At 39.9% G+C, this 19,048-nt stretch overlaps 2 protein-coding genes across 3 annotated transcripts; both read left to right on the plus strand.

The window, feature by feature from the left end:
* Window positions 1-294: 294 nt before the first annotated feature.
* LOC147333767 (putative C-type lectin domain family 20 member A) lies at window positions 295-6,939 on the plus strand. Its single transcript, XM_086287285.1, has 5 exons — window positions 295-668; window positions 5,731-6,114; window positions 6,213-6,557; window positions 6,642-6,730; window positions 6,814-6,939. Exons 1-5 carry the CDS (start codon window positions 599-601, stop codon window positions 6,937-6,939), a joined length of 1,014 nt encoding a protein of 337 aa, XP_086143411.1. The 5' UTR covers window positions 295-598.
* Window positions 6,940-15,676: 8,737 nt separating this feature from the next.
* On the plus strand, window positions 15,677-17,059 carry LOC147333768 (nuclear factor 7, brain-like). 2 transcript variants are annotated; one of them, XM_086287283.1, is made up of 3 exons: window positions 15,677-15,910; window positions 16,097-16,363; window positions 16,397-17,059. In XM_086287283.1, exons 1-3 carry the CDS (start codon window positions 15,677-15,679, stop codon window positions 17,057-17,059), a joined length of 1,164 nt encoding a protein of 387 aa, XP_086143409.1. The 2 variants fall into 2 exon arrangements, with proteins under 2 accessions (XP_086143409.1, XP_086143408.1); XM_086287282.1 differs by having other exon boundaries at window positions 15,677-17,059.
* Window positions 17,060-19,048: the final 1,989 nt, after the last annotated feature.

Here is a 19,048-nt window from a genome sequence, read left to right on the forward strand (position 1 = left end):
CCAAATACAGACCTTCTTAAGAGCCAACTTCAGTCCACAGATGCAAAGATAAGCTGTCAGGTAAGTTATGCATCATTAATTATAAAATTATATTATTGTGTATTTTATATTCTAAACATTATTCTAAAACTTAGAAATGATCATTTAGACCATTTTAAAGACACGACAGATTTTACATGTTTAAAAAGTATTGGATATAATGTTTTTGGACATGCATATAAACTGTGTTTAAGGCACAGGTTAAAAACTGGTTATGGACAAATCAAGGATGTGATCATGTACAAGTTGTATAGTTTTAATGTTTTATTTGGGAACAGAATGGTGTGTATGTGTGAGTTTGGTGATGGAGTTTTTATTATGAATGAATTATGATTTTTTTATGAATTATGTCTATTTTTTATGTTTATGGACAACAGATGGAAATTAGCCCTTGGCTCTAATCTGGTATGTTTACATTCATGTAATTTTTTACATTTATGTTCATTAACATGCACTGTCCTAAATAAAGAAATTAAATTAAATATACTAAGAAACTTAGACTGCAGATAAGAAATCTTAAATAAACATCTTTGGTAATAAATATGGTACAATAATAATCATGATTATATCTGTTATACATAAGCAGAGAATGGAAGAAACCTGTTTACTGGTCATCCTGCTGCTCTCAGGTCAGTAATATTAATATCTTAAACATTTCAAATATATCCTATAAACACATTGAGACAGACTGATGTCATTTGGGTAACCAAATTACATGCACATTTTAAAAAAATGTATTTATTAACACATCAACCGCAAGCACCGGGAGAAATTCTTTACCTCCTAATACCACAATACCTGCATTAATTTTCAATTATGTTGGTTTTTTAAAATCATTTAATTTAGATTTTTTTGAATGACTGTTTGCAGCTATTTCTATGGTAGCTATTGAACTAACTAGTTTTTAATGTTTAATGCTGATACATGGTCTGAAGAGCTTGGAATGCAAAGCATCTGGACTTCTTTGAGTTGCTTGAAGACGTTTCACATCTTATCCGAGAAGGTTCTTCAGTTCTAGGGTCAAATGATGGAGAGTCCCCAATTAAAGTCATAGGGGAGGGTCCCCCAAGGGGGTCGAGAACCCCCTATTGATCCTCTACCTAATCGCACGAGCCAAGGTGTGAAAACGGGTGTAGGTCACAATCAGCCAAGGTGAAGCCGCTGTCAAAACCTAGCCCCACCCTATCATGTAATTTCCTGAGGTCAAAAGGCCAAGGATGAGAGTGGGCGTTAAGGCATCTGGGAAAGGATCTCAAAACTGGATTATAGATGGCAGACAGTTGGTGTCTAATCTTCTTTTCTGTGACCCCCTTGGGGGACACTCCCTTAGGACTTAAATCTGGGACTCTCCCCCATTTGACTTTAGAACTGTAAGAAGCTTTTCGGATGAGAGGTGAAACGTCTTCAAGTAACTTAAAGAAGTCCAGACACTTTTCTTTCCAAGCTCCCTAAACTACGATGACCTTCACTTCTTTCCCTCCTCATTGTTGCATAAGCATTTCTTTTTTTAATTTATTACATAAAAAGCACCTTCACTAAGTTAGCTGACTGATTTCACTCTATAATTGATACAATGCTTATCCTGGACATTGACGAAGTAGGGTTCAGAACTAATAATACAAAGCTACACCAAACTTCACATACCTCTTATGTCAGTAGGTTGAACTAGCTCACCGTGTAGTCCTTGTGAACTGTGAGTGTCTATAGCGAAGGTGAACAACATTAAAGCTACATATGTTGGTCAGAGCTACTTACCGCATGTTTTTTCCTTAGTCCTGACTAAAAAGTTATGGTTGAAGATGCAGAGTTGGGTTTTACTCTTCTGCTTGTTGGTAAATGAGGACAGTGCCAATGTCCCTCCGTTCCTTCTGCTAACTGTGTTAGCATAGCAAGATAACTGTTAGCTAAATGTTACTTTTAGGTATTGCATTATCTTTTTTATTTCCTTAATTGTCAGTACTTGAAGGCAGCGGTTCTCAAACTTTTCACAATGAGTACCACCTCATAAAATATATGGCTCTTGAAGTACCACCCTTATGACTGACATTAAAGTACAGTAGTATAGGCCTATTTAACACCATATACAGTTTACATGAGACAATTTCATATCTTATATGAATGTTATCACTTGTCACATCTTCTTTATGGCAGTTAAAATAGATAATCATAAAAAGTGTACCGCATTAAAATATTCACAGCAGGTGGGATATCCGATCTTTAAGCGATGACGTGATTAAATCTTGTGAATCCTGCTTCCAGTTCCAAACTACTAAGTTTATTAAGGCTGTTGTGTTTTTAACATGTTTTAATGCCTTTTATCTTGTTCTCTTTAATCTGAACAAGACCCTAAAAAAAGCACAACATTATATACCAACTAGCCCAACTTCAGTAACCCTACAAACACCACTGCTGTTTAGTTTTCTGTCTTCACGTACGTTGTAATTTTTGCTGTGGTGGTTAAGCTCCAAGATTGTTGGCTTCATGACCCTCCTTCGTGGTTTGGGGACATCAATGCTCAGTTTGCTCTTCGTGGCATTTCAGCTGATGACACAAAATACATCTTGTGGTGGCTTCGCTGGATCCACTGTCCACCAAACTTTTCACAATGAGCACCAATGTGATAACCCTCCATGACCCCACTGATTATCTGTGGGCCTCCAACTCACGGATAGTGGCTGGGATCACAGCACTGCGGAAAAGGGCTCTTTTTATTTACCATCAGCATTTTGGCAGCGTTGTCTGCCGCCTTGCAGTTTTAAGGTTAAATATAATGGGGTCGGCGGACGCGCCCGTGTATCAAAATCAAGATGCAGCGCGTCAGAGTCTCCATTTCAACTTGGGTTGAAAGTGCGGACTTCAAACTATATACCATTTTTTGAATTATATGATAATAAAATGATAAAAAATACACGCAATGTTTTTTTCTGAACAAAACAGTGGTGTTTACAGCGGGAAGAACGGTAAAAACTGCGTTTTCTACAGACAGCGCTAGCAAACACTCTCCGCTTGTGAGTGAAAAAAGAAAAAGAAAATAAGCCCCTTCCCCATTGGTGTTAGAGTTTACTATGTCAGCCAATCAAAAAATGATAAGGCAACATGTGGCACTTGGTTGTTTAGGGAGAAGGGGAAGTTTTTAGGAGTGACACCGGCGACGGAAAGCGGGCGAGCAAAAGACAGAGAGAGAGCGAGTTTTCACATGTGAGACATTAGTGACGTTTAGCGTGTTTGGAGGCTGTAGTTAGTGTGTTGTGTAGTGCGACCGTGGCTCAGGGGGTTGGGAATCACATCTGTAACCGGAAGGTCGCCGGTTCGATCCCTGGCCTCTCTGTCCTGGTCGTTGTGTCCTTGGGCAAGACAATTTACCCTACTGGTGTTGGCCAGAGGGGCCGATGGCGCGATATGGCAGCCTCGCTTCTGTCAGTCTGCCCCAGGGCAGCTGTGGCTACAACTGTAGCTGCCTCCACCAGTGTATGAATGTGAGAGTGAATGAATAGTGGTATTGTAAAGCGCTTTGGGTGCCTTGAAAAGCGCTATATAAATCCAATCCATTATTGTGTTGTGTGTCAGTTAGACTGCTGAATTTCATATTTGCTCTAAAAAAGCCGTCAAAGGCAGATTCCAGTGTAAACTCTGATTCCACTTGGAAAACTGGACTGATGCACCTCCTGCAGTCAGACCTGCAGGGTTTAGGCCTGTGCTGTTCTCCTTTGTCTTATACTGAACACAAACTACATTTTTTGGACTGGCACAAATAATTTGTGTGCCTTCTTATTTGATGCAGCCCAGCTGATTGTTCTGGAAATAGATTTAAATGGTTATATAAAAAACTGAGGCCATGGCTGCATTTGTAGGTCAATAGTACCAAACAACTTTGGTGTTTGCAAAACTTGTGCATAATTTTTAGAAATGTACAATTTCTATTTGTATTTCAAGTTACCGTATTTTCACGACCATAAGACGCACTGTGCTAAAAGGCGCAGTCTCAGTTATGTGTGCCATTACTGTATTTAACACACACATAAGGCGCACTGGATCATAGGGCGCATACAAGTACCGTATGAGTATTTAAAAATAAAGCGGGAGCAAACCTGAGTTCGGTACCTTACTCACATTTTTATTACCAGTAATCGTCATCATCAACAACACACAAGCATACAAGTGTGCGTATTTAAAAATAAAGCAGGAGCAAAACAAAGTTTGGTACTCACATTTTTATCATCAATCAAACCCATCGAAGTCCTCATCCTCTGTGTCTGAATTGAACAGCTGCGCTAAATCTCCATCAAACATGCCAGGTTCACTTTCTTCACTGTCAGAGTCACTTTCCGTGCCGTGCGGCTCCTCGGAAATGATGCCGGCTTTTGCGAAAGCTCGAACAACAGTGCCAGCAGACATGTTAGCCCAAGCATCTACAATCCATTGGCAAATTGTGGCGTAACTCGCCCGGCGCTGCCTTCCACTCTTGGTGAAACTGTGGTCTCCATCGGTCATCCATCGCTGGATGTGTTTGTCGCCGATGTGTTTGCTGCAGTAGGAGCGGAAGATGGCCAGCTTTTCCTTATAATCCGCTGGAAGTTGCTGCACTACCGTAGTCCTGGTCCGGATGGAAAAATGGCACCGTTTCATAAAAAGTGAAAGTGAAACTGCTTTTAGCCGAAAGGTGACCGTCGAAACGCTTCTCCCTTTAGCGTTCTCATTGTGTTCTCTACTACGTCCTCATTACAACACACAGGGCGCACTGCGCTATAGGGCGCGCCGTACTTTTTGAAGAAAATCTAAGACTTTTAAGTGCGCCTTATGGTTGTGAAAATACGGTATGAAAATAATTCATTAAACAAGTTTGTTGGTTTTACAGTAAAAAATATAACTTTTTTCTACTCGGATTTTGAATTCTTTGTCTGAATTTAGATCAACTATGCTCATATAGTATGACAAAATGAAAAAATAACTCAAATTTCAGATATTTGAGGTTGTGCTGAAAATACTGATACCAAACACGGACAAAAAAACATATTTTAAAGGTGAAATATAGAGGTAAAATCAAAAGTAGTCAAAAAGTAGCCAATTACACCATGGACCCCAGAGGGTTAAGCTGTTAAATTTACTAGTACTCAACAACTGAGGCAATCGTTTGCGTTAATATTGATATGTTGTGTGAGATGTTTTTTGAGCATTAATGTCTAGATCTTTGAATTTCTGTACATCACCAATTAAAAACTATATATATATATATATATATATATATATTTTTTTTTTTTTTTTTCTTTGATAAACAAAAAAAGTGATGTTCCAAAAATGTTGTAATGGTTGCACTAAACATAATTGTTGCATTTTGAGTACAGAGAAGAGAAAAAGAAATAGAATTAAAATATAGCTCTTTCACCAGCAGGACCTTCTTTTATGCAGTGATATGAAAAAGAAACTTCAATCAAATGTGTTGAACGGAGAAATGTGATAAACTAAATATTATATAAACTAAAAGGACAGAAATCTCTGTAAAAATGTAAGATAAGAAAGTAAAATATCTCAATAATCTAGGTAATATAACTATAACAAATTATTTTTGCTTTTTACTTTCTGCCTCTGATAAACCTCCATTAAGCATGACTATTTATATTGTATTTTCAGTCTTTTTCAGTGGTTTGTCTAACAGCCCAGTTTCCACAATAAAACCTGTTTTATTTTTCTCAGGAGGACTTTCCACTCTTCCTCCCCACTCCAGAGAATACCACTTTGTGAACCAGCTGATGACCTGGACTGAAGCTCAGAGTTACTGCAGAGAACACTTCACTGACTTGGTCACCATCTACAACAGCAACATCAACCAACTGCTTCTCTCAATTTCACCAAGGATCAATGCTTGGGTTTGGATAGGGCTCTATGATGATCATTACAGCTGGAAGTGGTCCATGGAGGGAAAACTTTTTTATGTTGGCAGCACACATGAGTTTCTGATCTGGGCTAACGGCCAACCAGACTGTGTAAATGCAAATGAATACTGTGTGGCTCTTCAGGGACAAACACAGATGGATGATAGACCCTGTGGAGATTCTTACCCTTTCCTCTGTTACAATGGTAGGAAAAAACATTTGTTACCATAGTTACCCTAAAATTTCATGATATTCATAACATGTTTTTTTTTTTTATTCTTTGTTTCTTTTAATCTTTTACAGCCAGCAGTACAAGTTACATCTTAGTGATGGAGAGCCGCTCCTGGTCAGCGGCTCAGTCGTACTGCAGGACATACCACACAGACCTGACCAGTATAAGAAGCAAAGAGGAGAAATCCAACATCACGCTCACTTTGAATGGATCAGGGGTTCAGTATGTGTGGATTGGTCTCTACAGGGATCCCTGGGCCTCCTGGTCTGACAACACAACCTCCACATTCACTAACTGGATCTCTGGTCAGCCTGATAACTACGGTTCAGTTGAATACTGTGGAGGATTTTATTTAATGTCAGGGGAATTGGGTGATTGCAACTGTGGTATCAGAGCCTGTTTTTTCTGTTTCACAGGTGAGGTCCAGAATGCAAACACTGTAAGATCCTGTCATCATGTAAAACACTAATGTTTGTGTTTTATATGTGGTTCATTTTTAGCAGTGACAAAGCAAACAGTGGTGAAAATGAAGCTTCAGTCAGAGGCAGACATGCACAGCACAGAGATCCAGCAGCAGGTTTCACAGCAGGTCAGCAGTTCAGTCACCAACACAAACTTGACACAAGTTCAAACTATGCTTCATGTTTTTCATCATCTGCACATTTTGTCCAGCTGTCAGGCCTCATGCTGTCAGAAGGACTGACAGACTTCAGGATTCGTTGGAGGAAACTCCAGAGTTACCGTGACGACCAGTCAAAGAAGCAGGATGTGGACGGTGGCTGCAAAACTGAAGACTGACTGGACTGAACAACTTCATGTGTGAAGTTAATAACATGCTGTGCTGAGCTGTCTCATCCTTTAAATCTTTCAATATTTCAGAGTGTAAAGTTCCACCAACAGCTCATTTGTTCAGCTGCAGTTGTAGTTTGGTAGAAAGTCTTTAATCAGAGGTCCACTCACTAGTTTTCCTGATAGGCTCTAGTCTCTTGTTTTGTTTTGCAGCGTCTCTTTCAACACTTTAGACTCTGTCCTTCTGTGGACGTCACTGCACAGGCTTTGTCTGTGTGCAGTTTGTTAGGATCCATAGTTCTGTTTCATCTGACAGCAACCTCTGCTGACTTACACAAATGATGGAGTAGAAAGTGAGGAGAGCCAGAGATCTGCTTGAGGAGGTCAGGAGGACAGCAAAACATTGTACTGTTTATGTCCTGTTTCTACTTCTGCTGTTTAATAACTGTAACAGCCATGAATGAGACCATAACAGTCCCAAACCTTATCTGATAGAAATTTGGTTCATCGCTTTCAATGGAGTGCAGTTTCAAAGCATGCTGGATGTCCTCGTATCTGTCATTTTAACTTGACTGTTACTTTGTAGGAGCAGACAGAGTCACAGAGACCTAACTGTAGTAAGCAGAGCAGGTGATGGGTAAAGCTTGTGCTGGTGTTACCATAGTTACTGTTGTGATCTTAGTTTTTGACTTGTATTTTCTCCTGTGTTAACATGTTTGTCTACTTTTGTGTTTGTAGCTTTCAGCTTTCTTCTAGTTATAATTTAAAGGGTTTTTACGTGTTCAGTTTTTTTTATTTCAAGTAATAAAACAGCTATTTGATTGAAAACGATGCATCGATGTGGGCAGGTATACAGAAAGTAATATAAAGCAAGAGATACATATTTAAAAAATTTTATTGCCTTGTGCGGCTCCTTTTCTTATTCAATAACTTGACAATAGAACATTTACATCTTGCCCACACTGACAATTTGGTTTGTTTCATTAGCTTGGCTGGAGTGAACTCATGAAAATAGGGACTATTTTTCTATTATTAAGTGAGTAAGTACTTTGTGGATTTTTACACTGAGTAATAAATCATGTAACATTGTTCCAGATCCATGACCATAAATATTTTTGATGCTCAAGTTTTTTGTTTCCTTTTTTCTCTCTCTGTAAGGTTGAGGTTTATGTTGAAATCAGAAGTTTTCAAATGTAAAAGGCCTGAATGTGATTTCTACAATCTAAAAAAGAGCAGCTGTAGTGGAAACAGGAAGGTTGAGAGAAGACAGCTGACTGAAAACTCCAGAGAAACTTATACATGTTTAGTTAAACTGGTGCTGGGAAGTATTTTATACGCATGTTGCAGTTATGCTTTGTACTACAATTGTGTTTAATATATAACTTTTTATCAATGACAGTAAAAGGTCAAATCCCAATGTTCCTGCTCAGACATGAAGGTTGAACGTTGTCTCAGAGTAAAACTGGAGGCCTGAGGTCTCACAAAGTTCTCTTGAATATTTTCGTGCGTCTGTATGTTTGCAGACTTTAACTTAAGGCATTACTCACAGTTTATACCACTGTGATGTTAACCCCAGGTTAACCAGGGCAATCATGAAAGCACTACAAAAAAAAAAAACCTTAAATAAGCAGAAGAGAAAAAACTAACTCTTAACCCTTTAAGACCTACCATAGAACCGCGTTTTTAGTCACTGAAAACGGAGATTTTTAAAAATGCTTTGGCATGTTCCTAGCAGCGTTTTCCTTCATTTCTGCCTTTACATGTGGACGGGGTTATTTTTTAAAACAAAAACAGAAAATCTCAGTTTTCAAAAAAACCCCGTGTACGTGTGGATGTAGCCCAAGACCGCCAGAGCTTATATTATATTTTTACATGTTGTAGTGCCATTTTTGGGAGCATTTCAAGTTGCTATACATCAATACAACAATTATAGCCCAGATTTTAATAATATGTATGTATTAAGTGCATAGTAATTACATGAATTGCAAAAAAGTGCAATAAACTACAAAAAAAATTGAAAATCGTTTTTGGTTTTTTAACATATATTTGTAGTTAGAGAAATTTAAGAAGCTTATCTCGCAAAACTGTAAATACAAAAAAGTTGCACAAAATAGTTTCCCACCACAGGAAATTTATTTTGAGTGTCTTCATAGTTTTATTTTTGAAATACACCAATTTTTATATACTGCAGGAAAAACAAAAATAAATATTATAGTGCAAATTTGCAAAAAAGCAGCATATGCATCAAAATAAGCTATTTCCAGCAGTGCAATATGAGTCCTAAGCATCCCAGAAATGACACAGAACGTCATAAAGTCAAAGATAACTTTTAAAAACACCAGTATAGGCCCTGAGGCTCTGATGGTAAAAAAAAATACATTTCCGCGAAAATGACATCACTTCCGGTTTCGAGCAAGTAATGGTGGACATGCAAAAGTTCGCGCTGACGTCTGTTCCAACGTAGGAAGTATTATGAACAGCTGATCGGATCGGTAAAGCGTGTTTCTGGAATATTATGTTTTTGTTGCTCCAAGTGCTTTTTATGCAGTTTTTGCAAAGCTATATGTGGAAGGAAACTGTGACCTAGGACAAGCTGATGCAAAAAAAATTATTGCACTAGCTTACGTGGTTGCAGAGCTACCGGGATTAAAAATAGTTACGCAAAACAGAGCGTGCCCACGCCGACCGGCTCTAAAGGGTTAAATCTTAGGGTCGACTTGAGATTACCACATCTGTAGGAACATAAACTGTCACAGATATAACAGATTTAAAAATGCATTGTTGTACTCCACTGATAAAGAGCTTAAACTGTTCTTTTTTTTATCTCAAACTTTTTTCAGCTTATAGTTCACATGCTAAAAGATATATGAAAAACATGTTATTGTAACCCAGGTTGAATGTAAGGCTTATGTGTCATAATAAAATCCCACTTTATCTCTGACAAAGTTTCATTATTTTTTCACATTATATGAGTTCATTCACTGAGTGTCAGAGTCCAGCAAAGTCACATCCACTTCTAAGACAGTTTAAAAAACACAAGCCTTCCACGGATGTGGAAAAACCTCCGCATGCATCTGGATCTGGTGCCCACAGTAATAGAAACATGATAGGACTATGTGGTTGAATTCGGAGGGGTAAGAAAACAGATCCCAGTTGACTGCAGTCTACTGACACCTACTGGTGAAACATTTCACAACATGTCAGTTTTATTGACTGTTACCTCTCTTCCAGCCTCGAGCACAGACGACATTCAAATCAGACTCTCACTTAAATGAGCTGTTTGGCAAGAAAAGAACAAATAAAAGTCCTGCGATAAGAAAGAAACCATTTTTTGGTAGGAAACATCCTGTGAAATGTCAAAGTACTGTCATGAACTCACACAATAGCTGCACACAGTGGTAAAAAAAAAAAATTACCCACTGTAAATTTAAGGTGGTGCATCTCTGTGTATTTTTTGGCCCAGTCCCAGTGTGCACGTAATATTTAATAAATAAACCCTCACTGACTTAAATGACATCACCTAGATTTTAGTAGCTTGCAGTAACTGACTTCTTACCTCTCACAATACAAATGCATAATCTTGTAGTTGTTGCTATAGGACAAACAGCCATGAGAGATTAAAAACATTAGATTTAGACTGTAGCCCATAACCACCACTTGTTTCTACACCTGTATGGACCAGATCCAGATCCACCCAGAGTTTTTCTCTATCTGTGGAAGCTATCAGTCCACTGCTTACTGTTTACACCATCAGTGTGGTTAATACAAATGATCAAATAATCAGGATCAAACAAAAGGTATTGTTATCTGGGTTTGATTAATTTTAGTCTTGTACATTTCAGTCATATTTAATGCAGTAACAGGATTTGCAACCCATTTGCTGACAACTTAATATATATAATTATGTGTAACTTTACACACAAACATACATTTAATAATAATTAATATCATACTTAATATTAGAGATGGACCAATACCGATATGTATCAGTCCGATCCTGAACTAAATTATTGGATCGGATATCGGGGGAGAAATAAAATGTAATCCAATCCATTAAGTATCACAAAAGCACCTCACAAAACTTGCCACATGGCGTAACCCGGCTCATGACCTTAGCAAGTCGAAGCAGTGTGCGTCACATGATAGAGCGGCTGTTGTGTGCAACACCTGTTGGCAGTCTGGATGTTTACTTCCCACTGAAAGCATTTGAAGTCTCGCTAGATGCTGCCAAACCGGCATTTCATCTCAGAGTACAGTAGGCTATCCCAGAGAAATAAAGCAAGTGTGCAAGTTCATCTCTGAATGTTGGTAAAGCATTCCTACTTTAAGCTTAACATCCAATATATGGAGCTCGGATGTCTGTGCGTTGTTGTTTCTAAGTCTGACTGTACGATGGACAGACGTAAGTTTTGCAAAATGCAGTGTTGCAGGGTAAACACTTTCGTGGTTTGGAAAAAACCCCATGAAAAACACTTTTTTCATACTTGTTAAGTTTTGTAGAAAAATGACAAAAAATTCAGTCTCCACTGGGCCGATGGTGATTTTTGTTTTTATAAGCAGATGTGTTTTTGTTCTTTGTTTTTTGGAAGGGGGATCTTTTGTAACGGTATAAACAATGAAAGGCGGTGGATTGGCCAATTCGTCATGTTCGACTCTGGGCTGGACCAATTACAGCCGAGGAGGTTGGATGCACCCTCCCCCTTGCTTGGGCTCTGAAAGCAATCTTATCACAGACAGAAGAAAATGGTATTGAGCTGCACAGCTGCCTCTTCGTCCAACACGTTCTCTCTCCCAACTTGTCAAATGTGTGACGCATGGTCAGGCTTCCTCTGCTTCACCTATCGAGCTCCCTAAACGTTGTTTATTGACGACAAGAGATTGCCACGGAAGAGCCTGTTGTCCGTATATTTATACATTTTCGAAATCGCATTGTAGTGACGTATACTGAACACAATAAATTATAAAATGTAAGCAACTACCTGAGAAACAGCAGATACATTAATTATAGGCTATTACTTTTGTATGGTTTATTGCATTTATGGAGGGAGTGATGTATGCTGGGTAATGGCACAGCTAGTGACTGGGTGACTTTATTCACCCGCTTCCAGGGGCGGATCTAGAGAAGTTTTCTTAGGGTGGCAAAGAAATCGAATTGGGTGGCAAAATCAAAGCCTTTTTTTCCCCCCAAACACATATGCAGGTGGTTACATATGGTTAAAATGATTCAAATGCAGTAAGTATACACGTTTTTCATATACAGCCCATGCTACAGACAATAATTAAGTTATAGACTATATATAGTCTATAACTTAATTATTGTCTGTAGCCCACATGATTACACACTTTAGTTACATAAAACATGTGAGTTTTGATCTTATGTACTGTATAGCCTGTATAATAAATAAATATGAAGCCCAATAAGTATAAAATCCAGAAAGCTACACAACATGGGGCGGTTCATTTACATTTATATCTCGTCAGTGCCATTAGGATGAAATTATTGTGTCACCAAAATTTTAACGTTAGACATATAATTTCAACAGCCTCTGTAAACTAATATCCTGGCTGCTCGAGGCTCCGTTTTCTCTGACAGTTTCAATCAAAATGAGAAATGCTGCTCTGAGACTGAGAGAACTAATAGTGCTGCCTGTTGTGCAGTTACTGATCTGAAGACACACAAAGAACTTAAAATCCTAGTTGTATTTTTTACTATAAAAAAACCCACAGACAGAAATTAACCTATTCATAGGGTTCATTTTTGAGACAAAATATCATGAGGTAATCTTGGTTTTCTTCACATAGTGAATAGAATAGAATAGAATAGCCTTTATTGTCATTGTACAGAGTACAACGAAATTGGAGTGCCACTCCCTTGGTGCAAGTTTCAATAATAAATGTAATGTAAAATATAAAAAGTACAAAAAAAAATCGTAAGTACTCAAACAATAGTATGTACAATATATACAGGATAGCAGCATTAATATAATGACAGTATGAATAGCAGCATAATATAATGACAGTGACTGTATGGTATAGGTTCAATTGTTTTTGTGCTTATTTACTACGGTGATAGCTCTGGGAAAGAAGCTGTCCCTGAATCTGTTTGTCCTGGTTTTATGTGACCTGTACCGTCGGCCTGACGGTAATAGTTCAAACAGTTGGTTGCTGGGGTGAGAGTGGTCCTTGATGATATTGCCAGCTCTGCTGAGGTACCGAGAGTTTGCAGTGACCTCCAGGCTGGGCAGAGAGCAGCCAATGATCTTCTGGGCTGTGTTGATGACCCTCTGCAGTACTTTCCTGTCTGCAGCTGAGCACCCTGCATACCATGTTGTTATGCCGTACGTTAGGATGCTCTCTATGGTGGCTCTGTAAAATGTCACCAGCAGCCTCTCCTCCAGGTTGTTCCTCCTGAGCACTCTCAGAAAGTGGAGACGCTGCTGGGCCTTTTTACCACCGCCATGGTATTTGCAGTCCAGGAGAGGTCATCAGAGATGTGCACGCCCAGAAACCTCATGGAGTGTACCCTCTCCACACAGTTCCCGTGAATGTAAAGTGGGGCCGGGTCTGCTCTGCCCTTCCTGAAGTCCAAGATAAGTTCTTTAGTTTTCGTGGTGTTCAGTTGGAGGTTGTTAACTGAACACCACTCAGTCAGTCTGTTGACCTCATCTCTGTAGTCTGACTCATCCCCCCTTGAGATGAGTCCAACGACACTGTGGTGTCATCCGCGAACTTTATGATGGTGTTTGAGAGATGGGTAGGGGAGCAGTGTGTAGAGCGTAAACAGGAGGGGACTCAAAACACATCCTTGTGGAGACCCGGTGCTGAGTGTGATGGTGCTGGACCGGTGGGGGCCGAGTCTGACAGACTGTGGTCTATTTGTCAGGAAGTCCTTGATCCAGAGGCAGATGGGGGTGGAGAGTCCCAGGTGAGACAGTTGTGGACATTGAGTTGTTGTGTGGGGCACCAGTAGTCCATGTCTGTTGCCGTAACAGTAGTTCATGTTTACAGTAAAATATCCCAGCTCACTGATTTGATCGGGGCAATAGTGCCTAAACTGTTGCATAATTTTGCTGAGAGATCTTTTACTTTGTGGTAATCTTAGACGAGTAGTTTTATGGACAAAACCCACCAGGTCATTCAGTGTTCCCTTAGTGCTAATGTATAAGAGATGTTGGTATTACTGAACTAATGTTGTTAAGTCCTTAAAGTCATATTCTTTTATTGTCATGACTGTATTTGAAGCTATTTTTATTTTTGTATGATACCTGATTTATATAAAATATGGCTGAAGTAAACTAAAGGCTAAAATACTTAGTCAGTCATTTAACATTATATATTTCACAAATAAAACTATGAATTGTAATTTTAAATGGTTTAAAAGCATTTAGAATAGCATATGTAGGCAAGTATATTTCTCCTTTTTTATCAAGAAGCAAAGACAAAAAGGGGGGAAAAAAGGAACAGGGCAGTGTTCGGTGGTTGAATCATCCGTCCCCACCAATGCCAAAACCAAATCTACGCTCTTGGAGTCACATTTTATTTTCTACGCTTGAAAAAAGGTTTCGTTTCTGATCTGCAATAAACATCTGCACTCTGCCACACTCTGAATGAAGTGAATGAAGTTCCTGCTTTTATGTCACTGAAATGCTACGAACCAGGAAACAGGAAGTTCTTCGTCCTCAGTGCAGAGAGACGCACATGTGGTGGATCATAAATTTGATTAGTTTTGAAGTTGTACATCTCTGTTCCTTACATTTCATGTCATGCCCTTATTAATGTTTTATTGGTTGCTTTGACTGTTTTCGAATAGAATATGCAGTGGGAATATAGAGGGAGATAAGTAGTGAAAGTTTTGCCTGGGTTGATTGTGCGTCGATCCATTGTTAATGCCTCAGGGCTCCAGTAGGTGGGTTCGCGCGCTTCCTCCTTCACTCAATACAGACGAGTGAGAGCTGCGTGTCTGTGCCGTTCTTTCACCTCTCCTCACTATTTCCCCTGTTTAAGGTAACTGTCATGCACAAATCTGTATAAATGTGTGTTACTGTTGATTATTACGTTGTTATCATTGTTCATTGTAGCGGAAGATGTGAATTGCGGACTATTTTGCTGAGAAGTTCCAGTTAATCTCTGTTGCTGCGTATGCTAGTTTTCGCTATTACTCCGCCATATTGTGTGAAGATTTTTCTGTTACTATCTGTATAAGTTAACTACTGAAAGACATGCAGTACTTAAAGTATTATTTCATTGCTGTGGAAAGTTAGTGACTGTGTCAGCTAACATGTGCGAGTTAAAAATATGTTTTTGTCTAATGCTACAGTTCATGTTATCTAAAGTATTCTCATCAGCTAATGCAGCGAACAATAGTGACTTAGTTTGGATACAGTTGTCCTGAGACTGAGTGCATCCATAAGAATATTGTTTTGGTTGTATTGCTTCTGAAACTCAATACAGACGAGTGAGAGTGAGAGCTGCGCGTCTGTGCCGCTCTTTCACCTCTCCTCACTATTTCCCCTGTTTAAGGCTTCAGACCAAACTAGCAGCTTCCTCTGAGTGAGTCCAGCTACAGGAGAGAAAAGTGGAAAACTCCAACACTGCTGCTTCAAGCTGCTGACGCTCCACACACTGAATGTGAGTTTGAGCAAAAACACGACTCAAAGGAAGTTTCAGTGAAGGTGGTAGAGGAGGGAGGGGAGCCAGGACTGACTGTACTTCCTGTCTGCTGTTTTCAGCTTCACTCACAGACTCAATGGCTTCCAGATCAGAGGAGGATCTCTGCTGTCCGGTCTGTCAGGAGGTCTTCAGAGATCCTGTTCTTCTGTCATGTAGCCACAACTTCTGTAAAGACTGTCTGAAGAGATGGTGGAGAAAAAAGCGGGAACGTGAGTGTCCAGTTTGTAAGGAAATATCAGTGGATGATCCACCTTTAAACCGAGCTTTAAAGAACCTGTGTGAGTCGTTCTTACAGGAGAGAGATCAGAGAGCTTCAGAGGCTCTCTGCAGTCTGCACTCTGAGAAACTCAAACTCTTCTGTCTGGACCATCAGCAGCCAGCGTGTGTCGTCTGCAGAGACTCAGAAAAACACACCAATCACAGATTCAGACCCATCGATGAAGCTGCACAACAACACAAGAAGGAACTTCAGGAAACTCTGGAGCCCTTAAAGAAGAAGTTAAAGGTTTGTGAAGAAGTTCAAGTGAAGTTTGATCAAACAGCAGAACACATTAAGGTCCAGGCCCGACACACAGAGAGGCAGATTAAGGAGCAGTTTAAGAAGCTTCAGCAGTTTCTAGCAGAGGAAGAGGAGGCCAGGCTGGCTGCACTGAGGGAGGAAGAGGAGCAGAAGAGTGGGATGATGAAGGAGAAGATGGAGGCTCTGAGCAGAGAGATAGCAGCTCTTTCAGACACAGTCAGAGCCACAGAGGAGGAGCTGAGAGCTGAAGACGTCTCATTCCTGCACAACTACAAGGCTGCAGTGGAAAGAGTCCAGCGCTGCCCCCTGCTGGATGATCCACAGCTGCCCTCAGGAGCTCTGATAGACCAGGCCAAACACCTGGGCAACCTGACCTTCAACATCTGGAACAACATGAAGGACATGGTCTCCTACACTCCTCTCATTCTGGACCCAAACACTGCTCATCCAGAACTCATCCTGTCTGAAGATCTGACCAGTGTGAGAGGAGGAGAGAAGCAGCAGCTTCCTGATAATCCAGAGAGGTTTGATAATTATATCTCTGTCCTGGGCTCTGAGGGCTTTAACTCAGGGACTCACAGCTGGGATGTTGAAGTTGGAGACGGTACAGTGTGGGAACTGGGTGTTTTGGCAGAGTCTGTGCAGAGGAAGGGACTGATAAAGTCTGGATTATGGATAATATGGTGCAGTTTAGGTATGTACTACACACTGTCACCATCATCGTTTACCGATCTCTCAGTAGAGAAGAAGCTCCAGAGGATCAGAGTGAATCTGGACTGGAACAGAGGAAAGCTGTCGTTCTCTGATCCTGATACTAACACACACATACACACCTTCACACACACTTTCACTCACAGGATGTTTCCGTATATTAACACTGATGATAAACTGAACGTGTGTCCGTTGAAGGTGTCAGTGTCAGTGCAGCAGATGAGTTGAGGATGATGATGTTTCTAATGTTGTTTCCTGTCAGTGAGTTGAAGCTGTTAAACTGCAGCTGTCCTCCTGCTGCCTTGTTGTTCCAAAGCTCTTTGTTTCTCTTTTAGTTTCACTGTTTCTTTCTGTTTCTGCTGTCCACCTTTTCACATGGAAAATCATTTCACTGTTTCTCACTGAATGACTCCCCAAACTAGATTTGAAATTCTATCAAGTTTCTAATCATTACAAGTGATTCATGTTTCTATTTGATGTGTAAATGGAGATGATTTAGTTTGCTGGGATATGGACTGACATGTGTTGAATGGGAGGAGCAGTTTGTTGTTGTCTTCTTGTCTGTTTATGACAACAATAAATATGTTGTTGAAACAATGATTCATGTTTAACTCCATATATGAAATGTTTCTGATCTTTGAATTCTGTTTGATTAAAGACTTTCTTCATGACACAAATGAGATTTCAGTGTATTAATAGAACTAAATAAGCTCAGAGTTGAAAGGCTGGAGTATTATGTACGTGCTTCACTGTCAGGATCTTCAGGGGGATTCAAAGGGAAACATCAAACTGCTGTAATGAGATAAACTAGTTGGGCTGAACACACTTATCTGTAGTTTGTCTCCATCCAGGATCATCAGAATATAATGAACATGTGTGAAGAGCCACAAAATGCTGCTGCCCTCTCAGCATGATGAGCTCCAGCCTTTGTTAGCAGGACAACAGGAAACATGAGACAACTTTCAGAGACAGTAACCAACTGTGGCCACAAGATGGCAGCAGCTGATCTGAGATCCTTTATTGGACAGAAGGACTCTGCTCTGTGACGTCATCAGAGAGACAGCCTTCACTCTGATAGATCTGACGTCATGTCTGCACTGCGATGATGAAAGCTGATAAACACATTGTTATTGATCCATGAAATCACCTCTGTCCTCTCAAGTGTAGCTGTTTACAGAGCTGAAGAAGTCCTTCATCATCAAAACAGACAAACATGTATTTCCTGTATTAAGTGACGTCATCCTCACTCTGACCTCTTACATACATTCTGTTCAGTTTTCCTGCTGTAAGAAATAAACTGTGTGAAAATAGAAATGCAGGGAAACATCCATTAATCACAGCTGAGCCGTTTGTTTCTGACTCACATTCAATGAGGCTTCAGGTGTAAAGCAGTTTGTTTCCTAAGAGCTGCAAACCACAGTGACTAGGTACAGAGTTTTAGTTAAGGTAGTTTGATAGGTTTCTATCTTAAACCTATTCGCTGGAACGTTCAAGACAATTTAACTACACAGCAAAAAGCATTGAACACCAAGCAGAGCTCTTTATGATTCTCATATATGAGGGACCAACTGGACAAACGCCGTTCCTTCGCTTGACCCCAGTTGCTCTCGTCCACTCCCCCATAACACTGATCTTTTATTTTCGGGACACAGACACTATCTCTACTTTTAAGATTAGGCTTAAAACTTTCCTTTTTGCTAAAGCATATAGTTAGGGCTGGACCAGGTGACCCTGAATCCTCCCTTAGTTATGCTGCAATAGACGTAGGCTGCCGGGGGATTCCCATGATGCATTGAGTTTTTCCTTTCCAGTCACCTTTCTCACTCACTATGTATTAATAGACCTCTCTGCATTGAATCATATCTGTTATTAACCTCTGTCTCTCTTCCACAGCATGTCTTTTATCCTGTCTTCCTTCTCTCACCCCAACCAGTCGCAGCAGATGGCTCCGCCCCTCCCTGAGCCTGGTTCTGCCGGAGGTTTCATCCTGTTAAAAGGGAGTTTTTCCTTCCCACTGTCACCAAAGTGCTTGCTCATAGGGGGTCATATGATTGTTGGGTTTTTTTCTGTATCTATGAAGTGCCTTGAGGCGACTGTTGTTGTGATTTGGCGCTATATAAATAAAATGTAATTTAATTTAATTTAATTGAGGTCACATGAATATACATAGGTTCATTAACATATGGCGTATACATACACACAAAGAGTACCATGCCT

This window comes from Aulonocara sp. 'chitande type north' Nkhata Bay, linkage group LG3 (genome assembly GCF_057382095.1).
Source record: "Aulonocara sp. 'chitande type north' Nkhata Bay isolate Kocher_YH1m ecotype deep benthic linkage group LG3, A_spYH_male_GT1.1, whole genome shotgun sequence".
Classification (NCBI taxonomy): Eukaryota; Metazoa; Chordata; class Actinopteri; order Cichliformes; family Cichlidae; genus Aulonocara; species Aulonocara sp. 'chitande type north' Nkhata Bay.